This window comes from Stomoxys calcitrans, chromosome 4 (assembly GCF_963082655.1).
Source record: "Stomoxys calcitrans chromosome 4, idStoCalc2.1, whole genome shotgun sequence".
Classification (NCBI taxonomy): Eukaryota; Metazoa; Arthropoda; class Insecta; order Diptera; family Muscidae; genus Stomoxys; species Stomoxys calcitrans.
The window spans coordinates 145,602,538-145,615,240 of NC_081555.1; the positions used below are offsets into that span (position 1 = coordinate 145,602,538).

The following is a 12,703-nucleotide window of genomic DNA, read 5'->3' on the forward strand; positions in this document are numbered from 1 at the left end:
TAAGACCCCATAAAGTGTATATATTCTTGACCGTCTCGACGTTCTGAGTCGTTCTAGCCATATTCGTCCGTCCGTCTGTTAAAATCACGATAGCGGTCGAACGCGTAGAGCTAACCGCTTGAAATTTTGCACAGATACTCTATATTGATGTAGGTCGTTGGAGATTGCAAATGGGCCATATCAGTTCACATTTGGATATAGCTCCCATATAAGCCGATCTCTCGATTTAAATTCTTGAGCCCATGGAAGCCACAATTTTTGTTCGATTTAGCTAAAATGATGCACCTAGTGTTCTGTTATGACTTCCAACAACTGCGCCAAGTACGGTCCAAATCGGTCAAGCACCTGTCATAGCTCCGATATAAACCGATCTCCAGCTTTGACTTTTAGAGCCCCTACAAGCCGCAAATTTTGTCCGATTTAGCTGAAATTTTATACGCAGTGTTGTGTTAGGACTTTCAACAAAGTAGTTGCCAAGTACGGTACAAACCTCATATAGCTCCCATATAAACCGGTCTCTCGATTTAATGGTTTGACAGAAGTTTCGTGTGAAGAATAATATTATGTCCTTCAACTAAATTTAGTTTGTAGAAATTTTTAGCAGAATCCATGGTGGTGGGTTCTCAAGATTCGGCCGGCCGACCTTAGCACCCTTTTAATTGCTTTTTCTGTTACGACTTCCAACAATCGTGCCAAGTATAATCCGAATCAGGGTATAACCTGATATAGCTCCCATATAAAACGATCTCCCGATTTGATTTCCTGAGCTCTTAGAAGCCTCAATTGTTCTCCGATTGAGCGTAAATTTTGCACGTAGTGTTCTGCTTCGACTTCCACCAATTGTGCCAAGTATAATCCGAATCAGTGTATAACCTGATATAGATCCCATATAAACCGATCTCCCGATTTTGCTTCTTGGGCCCCTAGAAGCCGTAATTGTTACCCGGTTGGGCTGAAATTTTGCATGAGTGTTTCGTTACGACATCCAACGGTCGTGCCAAGTATAGACTAAAACAGTTTATAATAAAATTTTTGCCTGATTTGGTAGAATTTTTCATACCAAACGTATGTAAACATTTTTAGTAGAATCCATAGTGGTGAGTTCCCAAGACTCTGATCGGCCGAAGTTTTCACTTGTTATTTATATTTTACTTTGCTATGGAATTATTTCTTTGCATAAATTACAGCCGATTTGTATATAATGAAAAAACTACCATTTTCCCGATTGTAGCAATCTAGCGAAATTGCAGTCTCAACAAAATCTTCTCTGTATTGTTGTAGCAACTCTGAAGGGATGTCCTGGATATAAGGACTTATGGCTTCCATATTTTCTGAAAAGATAAAATCAAAATATTTTTGTATATAAATATTTATTATAAAATAATGTAGTCGTAAATGTATAGGAATCTGATGATTGTTTAGTAAAAAAAGATATAAACAACGAAAAATTAACTAATTTTGTTCACTTCTTAGTAGTAAGATGTTACTTAAAGTGACTAAATTTGTACACATTTCCCTCAATAAGGATTTATAACATGTGGCACCTCTACCACTGTCACGTTATATCCATACATACCTAGAAATATCTCAGCTTTGTCATATGTTACAACTCTATCTCTAACATCCACTTCGAATTTTGAAAATCCCACTTGAGTCAAAATATTATTTAAATCATTCAAGGGATTTTTCGAGCCATGCAAGGGGGTGGCTAGACGATCCATATTTGGTATATATTTTGACCATTTATTAGATTTTCTAAGTGTATCATAGAAATCATAGATCTTGAACCAATTGATAGGGAATAGTATAATGCAATCACCATTTCCAGGGCGCAGTAAATCGTAAATATTTTGAAAAGCTTGTCTGAGTATGAGAAAAAAAAGAAAATGAAAGACAGATAAATCAGCGAAGAGGTCAAGTATAGATAGAAATGACATATATAGGCTTTTTAAATAAAGAGACAATCCCCAAATTCTACATAAGATTAGGTTATATTTAAGATGGGTGAGGCATCTGACTTGCAACCTAGCCAGATCATACTTCTCGTTGTCAACTTAACAAATTTCTCCCAACAAAAACATAAGACAAAATTTCTTACAAATTTTCTCTAGGACAAAACACATCTTTTATTAATGAAAACCATTCTATTAAAACAAAATTTTTCCCTTAATGTAAAATTTCTAAGAAAATGTCCATAAAGTCAAAAAAATTCAAGGATTTTGCTTCTAAAGAAACAATTTGCAAGGAGTCAATGAATACTATTCTTCTCACAGCGATCGTCCCCTAATATTCCCCCTATATTTATTTATTTTTGGATGTAAAGTGGTTGATTACACTTTCCGTTCCTGCCCACTGTGCTATTGTTATGTTGCTGTCCACAGTGCCGCGGTAACCGTCTGCTTATGTTAATCCGCATGGGCCACACAACCAACCATACACACGCTTGCCATGTCCAACAGACATGCTACACACATTTAATTTACATAGATACGCATGGCCCAGCCACACAACCATTCATACCTACGATCGTCATGACCGGCCAGCCAGCTTGCTAAACACATTTATTTACATAAATACGCATATACGCATCCATACTTATATCAGTTTCATTACAAGTGATTAACATTCAGACACACCAATGAAAAGGGCATACGATCGGGCATGGAAATTGCCATTTTTGCTTGTTGGCACAGATGTTAACACCGATTTCCGTTATTCGAAGGCTATTTTAACAACACCAGTGGGATATAATTCTCACTTGGTTGATGTAGCAACTGTTACTTAATGTTACGTTTTTCTAGGCCTGGTCATAGGTCGTGGAGCAGACAGCATAGTAAGACGTGTGGCATGGTCCGCAGACATAAAGCCTAGAAGCCCTAAGGATTTCATCACCGATTAACGCAATTCATTCACATTCTAACTGACGGATCCGTTGGTACCATAAATAACGCGACTAGGAAACTAGTTTTCATCCTAACGCAACTTGGCCGCTGGTTCGCATCCTAACGCCGATTCGTACGCATCCAAACGCGACTGGGCAACTTGTTCGTATCCTATCGCGTCTAGGCAACTACCGCGACTAGGAAACTAGTTCGCATCCAAACCCCACTTGGCAACTGGTTCGCATCATAACGTTCGCTTCCTAAAGCGAGTAGGAAACTAGTTCGCATCCTAAGGAAACAAGGCAACAAGCTCGCTTCCTAACGCGCGGCGCGGCAACTGGTTCGCATCTTAACGCTGATTCGTTCGCATCCTAACGCGACTAAGGAACTCATTTGCATCCTTACGCTCATTCGTTCGTATCCTCACGCGATTAGGAAACTAATTCGCATCCAAACCCTGGCAACTAGGTCGCATCCAAACGCAACTGGGCAAATGGTTCGCATCCTAACGCTTAGTCGTTCGCATCCTAACGTGATTCGTTAGTATTCTAACGCGAGTAGGAAACTAGTTCGCATCCTAACGAAACTAGGCAACAAGTTCGCATCCTAACGCAACTAGGCAACTAGGTCGCATCCAAACGCAACTGGGCAAATGGTTCGCATCCTAACGCTTAGTCGTTCGCATCCTAACGCAATTCGTTTGCATTCTAACGCGAGTAGGAAACTAGTTCGCATCCTAAAGAAACTAGGCAACAAGTTCGCATCCTAACGCGACTGGGCAACTGGTTCGCATCTTAACGCTGATTCGTTTGCATCCTAACGAGACTAGGAAACTAACTCGCATCCTAACATTGATTCGTTCGCATTCTGAAGCCTCTGGGCAACTAGGTCGCATCCTAACGCGAGTGGGCATCTGGTTCACATCCTATCGCTGATTCGTTCGTATCCTTACGCGACTAGGAAGATGTTTGCATCCTAACGCTAATTCGTTCGTATCCTAACGCGATTCGTTCGCATCGTAACGCGACTGAGCAACTATTCCGCATCATAACGCGACTCGTTCGTATCCTAACGCGGCTAGGAAACTAGTTCGCATCCTAACGAGACTTGTTCACATCCGTACCGTATTGCATATCCCTTTTCCCTTAACTCGGCTCTTGTCTTTTCAGACTCTAATCAAGGTAGCGGTGATACGCACGTGCGCACAGAAGCCAACTCTAAACACCCGAGTAAGCCCCACGCCTCACGACAACCGAATATCGAAAAATCCAAATACAAGCCGAATCCTTAACCGCTGGATAATGCAACCAGTCTGAATACCGAAGAAATCAATTGAATACCGAATCTACCCACCCAACCAACTCCCTACATCAAGCACCTGTCGGTTAAAGCGCCTCACTGTCCCAAATTTCGGCGATATCGGACAATAAATTCCCCTTTTATGGGTCCAAAACCTTAAATCGAGAGATCGCTCTATATGACAGCTATATCCAAATCTGGACCGATCTGAGCCAAATTGACGAAGGATGTCGAGGGGCCTAACACAATACACTTTCCCAAATTTCAGCAAAATCGGACAATAAATGTGGCTTTGATGAGCCAAAGACCCTAAATCGGCCGATCGGTCTATGGGGGCTATGGTCAGTAAAGGAATATGTGCAAAGTTTCAGCTCAATATCTCTATTTTTGAAGACTGTACCGCGATTTCAACAGACAGACGGACGGACATGTCTAGATCGTCTTAGATTTTTACGCTGATTAGAATATATATACTTTTTAGGGTCTGAAATGGATATTTCGATGTGTTGCAAACGGAATGACAAAATGAATATACCCCCATCCTTCGGTGTTGGGTATAAAAACACATAATATTCAGAAAAATGCATGAAATAATTATTTGAGTCGCTAGTACTGTCCATATAATTTAATGTTTGAAGATTATTTCATGCAATATTGGCATACCCTTTCAATATTGGCATACTCTTTCCAACATTTCGGAACATTTAACATAGCCCCACAAAAAATAGTCTGAAGACGTTAAATCCCACGATCTAGGCGGCCAATTGACCGATCCCGAACGTGAAGTAAAATGTTCACCAAACTAGCCTCTCAATAAGTCCATTGTTACGCGTGCGGTGTGGCATGTGGCAACGTCTTGTTGAAACCACATGTCATGCAAATCAAGCTCATGCATCTGGCCAAAGAAAGTTGGATACCATCTCACGGTAAATCTCACCATTCACAGTTGCGTTACGATTCGCATCATCCCCGAAGAAGTACGGTCCAATGGTGCCACCAACCCACAAACCACACCAAACTGCGACTTTTTATACCAACCACAATAGGAAGAGAGTATATTAATTGAGTCATTCCGTTTGCAACACATCGAAATATCAATTTTCGACCCTAAAAGTATATATATATTTCGGATCGTCGTAAAATTGTAGGACGATTTAGCGATGCCCGTGTGTATGTCCATCTGTCCGCCCGTCTGTTGTAATCACACTTCAACCTTCAAAACTTGAGATATTTAGCCGGAATTTGGCATACGACTTTTTTCTACACTACGGGCCAAATCAGACCATATTCGGACATAGCTGTTATATAGACCGATCTGCCGATAAAGGGTCTGGAACCCATTAAAGCTTTATTTATTACCCGATTCTTCTGAAATTTAAAACAGTGACTCCCGGCATCCAACCCAAATATGGTTCACATCGTAATATATTTAGATATAGCCCCCATATAGGCCGATCTCCTGGTTAAGGGTCTAACGACCATAAAAGCTACAATTATTACAAGATTTCGCTGAAATTTGAAACAGCGAGTTTTTTGAATAAGGTTCAAATCGGACTATATTTAGATATAGCTGCCCTATAGATCGATCTGTTGATTAAGGGTCTGAAGCCCATTAAAGCTTTATTTATTACTCGATTTCGCTGAAATTTGAAACAGCGAGATGTTTTAAGCCTCCCAATATCCGACTAAAATATGGTCCAGATCGAACTATAGTTAAATATAGCTACCATATACACCGATCTGCCGATTTAGGGTCTGAAGCCCATAAAGGCTCCATTTGTTATCCGATTTCGCTGAAACTTCAAAAACAGTTAGTTATTTGAAGCGTCCCGACATCAGCCCTAAATATGGTTCAGATCGGACTATTTTTAGATATTGCTGCCATATAAACCGATCTGGGATCTTCACTTCTTGAGCTACAAGAAAGTGCAATTATTATCCGATTTGGCTGAAATTTTGTACAAAGGCTTCCCCATGACCTTCAACATACGCATCATATATGGTCTGAATCGATCTATAGCTTGATACAGCTCCCATATAAACCGATCTCCCGATAATGCTTCTTCAGCCCGTACAAAGCGCAATTCGTATCCGAAGTTACTGAAATATTACCCAATGACTTCTTCTATGGTTTCAGCATTCAATTCATTTATGGTCCGAATCAGACTATAAGTAAATGCATTTTTAATAAAACTTAGAATGAACTTTAATCAAATATAATTTTTTTACACTTTTTTTCTAAAGCAAGCTAAAAGTAACAGCTGATAGCTGACAAAAGAAAGAATGCAATTACAGAGTCACAAACTGTGAAAAAATTTGTCAACGCCGACTATATGTAAAATCCGCAATTACTTTTTGGGCAACCAATAGCTCCAATAGCATAACAATTCTTATTTATTTTTCTTTGTTTGTTAAAAGGAGATACCGCGCCTATGCTGGAGGGTTTATAAGATTCGGCCCGGCCGAACTTAGCCCGTTCTTACTTGTTTTTGAAATTTGTTTCCCTGTTAGGGCGAAGATCATTATATTTTACATTTCTTGCTTGTTTCTCTTTCGAGACGAACTCAATGATTGGAGATTTTTTAACTTGTTATCTTTAGAAAAGATTTCATGAACATTTAAGATTTAGTGACAATTTCATAAAAATTTGTTTGCATTGAAATTTTTTCATTAAAGACATTGTCTACACATTTCTTTCAGAGCAAATTTCATAAATTTTTTTGCCTTTCGATATATAGTACAATTGACTTTCTAGAGAAGAAGGTTAATATTTCACTATTACTTTGCCCCACAAACCATTTCCGATTACAAACACTCACCTTAAGCTTTTAGTCCAGTGCAGCACATAGAACGATGTTAAATGATCAAATGTACCTCTGAAATCCTCAACGAAACCTTCTTTGTTTTCAATATCCAAAATTTGAAATTCCCACTTTGATTCGGTGCCATAAGTCTCTTGGGCGAATTTTATCATATTAGGATTTATATCAGAGCAAACAATGCGTTCGACACTTTGGGGCATTCTGGAGTGGACCAAGTCGTACAATAGGTCACCAGTGCCAGAACCAATATCGATTAGACTATCGTGACCATCTGGGCGCCAGTTGAGTTTGGGAAAGAATTCCTCCAGAAACTGTGATGCATCTTCGGTTTGTGCTTTGCGGGCTTTCTGGTATAAATTCGGTGAATTCATTACTGCTCAATGGATAAATATAGACTAATAAAATTTCTAATGTATACAACGAATTAAATATTTATGTTATATTAGATGTTTTGCTATTTTTCATGTCTATTTTAAATTTCATGTGAGTTTTATAGCTACATATTTATAGCATAAATATTTAAATAAACTTGTTTTTAATTTAGTAACTGCCACAGTGGAAGAATTCGATGCCATTTGTTGTTTGATTAATCAATTATAAGCATTTCATTTCAATAAGCATGTATCGATCGAAATTGGAGTTGATAAGCTTAAAAATTGTTTACCTTAAGTTGTGGTGCAGCCTGATATATGTTGCTGACATGTAAATCCAATCCCATTTTCAAATTTGTCTTCTTGGGAGGGCGCAATTCTTACCTACTCTTTAAAAAATTCATGTGCACTCCTCCATACAAACGAAAACAGAACTTGACTACTGGGATCTATGGTATAGGGCTTATAAAATTTGGCCCTGTCGAACTCAACGAGCTATTACTTGTTGTTAGTTCAGTTAACATATAATATTTTTGTTTAAAGCTTTAATTTATGAAATTTATTTTAATACCCTCCACCATAGGATGGGGATACACTAACTTCACCATTTCGTTCTAAGACCTCATAAAGTATATATTGGGTTGCCCAAAAAGTAATTGCGGATTTTTTAAAAGAAAGTAAATGCATTTTTAATAAAACTTACAATGAACTTTAATCAAATATACTTTTTTACACTTTTTTCTAAAGCAAGCGAAAAGTAACAGCTGATAACTGACAGAAGAAAGAATGCAATTACAGAGTCACAAGCTGTGAAAAAATTTGTCAACGCCGACTATATGAAAATATAATAGGGTGATGACTTTTTTACAACTTCACATCCCTGTATCCTAATTTGATAGGTTTTTATTTAAGATAAGATAAAATCTTACATTTAAGGCGACTCGATAAGAAACAAGTAAGATCGTGCTAAGTTCGGCCGGGCCGAATCTTATATACCCTCCACTATGGATCGCATTTGTCGAGTTCTATGAGCGGTATCTCTTTTTAGGCAAACAACGAATATTAAATAAGAACTGTTATGCTATTAGAGCTATTGTATATCATGTTATAGTCTGATTCGGACCATAAATGAATGCTGAACATTGTAGAAGTCATTGGGCAATATTTCAGTTCATTCGGATAAGAATTGCGCCTTGTAGGGTCTCAAGAAGCGAAATCGGGAGATCGGTTTATATGGGGGCTGTATCAAGCTATTGATCGATTCAGACCATATTGAACACGTATGTTGAAGGTCATGAGAGAAGCCGTTGTACAAAATTACTGCGAAAATTGATGAGAAGTGCGCCCTCTAGAGGCTCAAGAAGTTCAGACCCAAAATCGGTTTATATGTCAGCTATATCAGGTTATGTACCGATTTGCGCCATACTTAGCACAGTCATTGGAAGTCATAACAAAACATCTCATGCAAAATTTCAGCCAAATCGAATGAGAATTGCGCCCTCTAGAGGCTCAAGAAGTCAAGATCCTAGATCGGTTTATATGGCAGCTATATCAGGTTATGTACCGATTTGCGCCATACTTAGCGCCGTTGTTGAAAGTGATACCAAAACATCACGTGCAAAATTTCAGTCAGATTGGACGAGAATTGCGCCCTCTAGAGGCTCAAGAAGTCAAGACCCAAGATCGGTTTATATAGCAGCTATATCCAAACATGGACCGATTTGGCCCATTAACAATCCCAACCGACCTACCTAACAAGAAGTATTTGTGCAAATTACAAGCGGTCTATAAAGCTGTCATTTATCTAAATATAGTCCGATCTGGAACATATTTTGGTCAAATGTCGGGAGGCCTTAAACTACTCACTGTTTCAAATTTCAGCTAAATCGGATAAAAACTAAAGCATTTATGGGCAATAGACCTTTTATCGTAAGATTGGTCTATATGATCGGATAACGGGGGGCTTAGAACAACTCACTGTTACAAATTTCAGCGAAATCGGTTAATAAATAAAGCTTTTATGGGCTTCAGACCCTTTATGGTCAGAGCGGTCTATATGGCACCTATATCTAAATATAGTCCAATCATGTATGTTGTCTATATGGGGTCTATGTCAAGATATAGTCCGATATAGCCCATCTACGAACTTAACCTGCTGCTAACCAGTTCTTGAACGGACCAAATCGGACCAAATTTTTGATCGGACTATATTGATATATAGCTGCCATATAGACCGATCTGCCGATAAAAGGTGTAAAGCCCATAAAATCTTTTTTATTTTTAACCGATTTTGCTGAAATTTGACACAGTTGTTAGTTTTAGGCCTCCCAACATTTGACTCAAATCGGATTATATTTAGATATAGCTGTGATATAGTACGATCTGCCGATAAGGGGTCTGATTTATTGTCTGAAAATGCTTTTTTATATGAGTTTTCGAGACCTGAATAAAATATGATCGAGACCAGCCCATATCTTCTTACATTTAAAATTGAATTTTTGTTTGTTTGTATGCTTGTTTATTTGTCGGTTTGTTTATTTGTTCCGTATAGAATCAAAAAGGGCTGATATCGGAAGGCGGACCCTCCCCCTTACCCCAAAAGTACTACCCAAAAATAAAAGTGGACCGATCGCGACAATATGGGATTCAAATGAAAGGTATTCAGGAGTAGAGTACGAATTTCATACTAAAAATTGGGTCCAAGTAACTGAGGGTCCGCCCCTACAACAAACCCCCATAAAATAGGTTTATTGGACGATCATGACAATATGAGACTCAAATGAAAGGTGTTCGGGAGTAGATTACGAATATGGACAGGAAGGAGAAAAAGGCTTTATAATTTGTTGATTTCGGAAGCCGGCGGACTCTCCCCGTAAGAACACTAGCCAAAATCAAAAGTGGACCGATCGGGACAATATGGATATCAAATGAAAGGTATTGGAAAATAGAATACCTGGAAAATAGAGCCTCCCCAAACCCGAAATTCCCCCAAACAGATATATTAGACGTTCATGTCAATATGTGCCTCAAATAAAAGGTATTCAGGAGTTGATTACGAATCTGGCATACAAAATCAGTTCGAAGTATACGGGGTCACCCTACCTCCCAAAAATGCCTTAAATGGGCATTGGACCCATCATGACTATATGGGACTCGGTTGTTTTGTTTGTTCCGTAGAATCAAACACCGCTGAACCCATTTTCTTAAAATTGTCACAGATTGAGTAAATTTGTCTGGAAGAACTTAGGCTATATAATTTTTAGATATCGGATGGGGGCGGTCCCTCCCCCTTACCCCCAAAACGCCACCCACAACCAAAAGTGGATCGATGGGCACAATATGGGACTCAAGTAAAAAGTATTCGGCATAAGATTAAAAATATGGCGTAAAAAATTTAATTCAATTAATGGGAGGTCGCCCCACCCCCAAATGGGCATATTGGCCGACCATGGCTATATGAGACTCAAATGAAAGGTATGTGGGAGTAGATTACAATATGACATTAAAATTTGCATTCAAGTCCAGGTGGAGCTTTTCTTCCTAAAAATACGTCAAGTAGGTTAATTGACCCATTATGACAATATGGGACTCAAATGAAAGGTATTTGAGACTGGAAAACGAATTTGATATCCAATTTTGGAGTCAAGTGTTTGGCTAAACTGAACTTTATATCCGACTATGGCAAATTGGAGCTCAAATCAACTGCATTTGGGGGTAAAGAACAAATTTGATATCTTTTTTCAGTGCACAGTACCGGTGGCCGCCCCAGCCCCAAAACACCCTCCAAACGGTTCATATTTACCGACCATGGGAATATGTGGCTCAAATTAAAGGGGTTTGGGAATGTTGCAAGAATTTGATATCTATATTTGAGTCGAAATGTCTGAGCTGGCATCGCACCCCGAAAAAGCACTTCTCTTTACCCAAACTTTTAAAAACCCCAAGACCTCGGGGATTAGTGTTGCGATTTGTTCGAAATTGTTTTGCATTCTCACAGTCACCAAGGGGTGTAAGAAGGAGATCAAAGCCCTCTCTAAGGATGGCACAATCTTCATCGTTTGAGTGACGGGCCATAAAGGAGTAAGGGGGGAATGAAAGGGCAGACGATTTGGCAGTAAAGGCCAGAGGACTGCCGTGTTTGTTTGTTTGTTTGTTTGTTTGTTTGTTTGTTTGTTTGTTTGTTTGTTTGTTTGTTTGTTTGTTTGTTTGTTTGTTTGTTTGTTTGTTTGTTTGTTTGTTTGTTTGTTTGTTTGTTTGTTTGTTTGTTTGTTTGTTTGTTTGTTTGTTTGTTTGTTTGTTTGTTTGTTTGTTTGTTTGTTTGTTTGTTTGTTTGTTTGTTTGTTTGTTTGTTTGTTTGTTTGTTTGTTTGTTTGTTTGTTTGTTTGTTTGTTTGTTTGTTTGTTTGTTTGTTTGTTTGTTTGTTTGTTTGTTTGTTTGTTTGTTTGTTTGTTTGTTTGTTTGTTTGTTTGTTTGTTTGTTTGTTTGTTTGTTTGTTTGTTTGTTTGTTTGTTTGTTTGTTTGTTTGTTTGTTTGTTTGTTTGTTTGTTTGTTTGTTTGTTTGTTTGTTTGTTTGTTTGTTTGTTTGTTTGTAACACTCTGGAACAGTCGGTAGGATGGCGAAAATCTGCGATCCTCGTCCTCTAAAGATCCGGGTAAGAGAACGAGGCTATTACAAAAAGAAAGTAAAAGGGTGATCCGTGTAGCTTTTGGTGCATAACGGGACAGATAAGACTACTAGCTCACTTATGCAAAATCGGTGCGGCAAGTGATTGTATGTATACGGCATGTTGGATAAATGATGAGACATTGGAAAAAATAGAATTTTTTTCTTCGAAGTTACTTTTTAGTTTTTAGAGCGCACGACAGCCAATTGCTGGCTTAGATGTATGTCTACAGTGGCATGGGGCACATTATTATCTGCACCCTTTTTTTTCTTTTCAACCTAACCTAATATAACCTACCGTCACCAAAAACTAAACATGGTTTCTATTGTTGTAGTCTGGTGCCTCGGAGGCTGCCCAAAACCCGCCAAATGGATATATAGACTAATCACGACAATTCAGCGCCATAGGCGGACATATGCTACAATGGCACGAATTCGATATTCACATTCAGGGCGAATGTTTTAATAGAATATATGTTATGTTGGTCGTCAATAGACAAAATTTCATTCATACGTGCAACATGAAATAGTTTCTAAGAAAAAAAGTCAAAAAGTCATCACCCTAATATATATTCTTGATCGTCATGACATTTCAAGTCGATCTGGCCATGTCCGTCCGTCTGTCGAAAGTACTCTAACTTTCGAACGAATAGAGCTAGGCGCTTG

The 12,703-nt window shown here is 38.5% G+C and overlaps 1 protein-coding gene across 1 annotated transcript; it reads right to left on the reverse strand.

The window, feature by feature from the left end:
* Positions 1-2,474: 2,474 nt before the first annotated feature.
* LOC106094097 (juvenile hormone acid O-methyltransferase) lies at positions 2,475-7,388 on the reverse strand. The gene is made up of 2 exons (XM_059367299.1): positions 7,001-7,388; positions 2,475-2,547 (listed from the first exon to the last, which is right to left on the reverse strand). The coding sequence occupies exons 1-2, from the start codon at positions 7,372-7,374 to the stop codon at positions 2,475-2,477; spliced, it is 447 nt and encodes a 148-aa protein (XP_059223282.1). The 5' UTR covers positions 7,375-7,388.
* Between the last annotated feature and the right edge of the window lie 5,315 nt (positions 7,389-12,703).

Coding starts and splice junctions, on each gene's coding strand:
- LOC106094097 (XM_059367299.1), bottom strand. CDS start 7,374: ATGAATTCACCGAATTTATACCAGAAAGCCCGCAAAGCACAAACCGAA. Junction 2,548..7,000: donor CACTGGACTAAAAGCTTAAG/GTGAGTGTTTGT, acceptor GTGTTTAGCAAG/CTGGCTGGCCGGTCATGACG.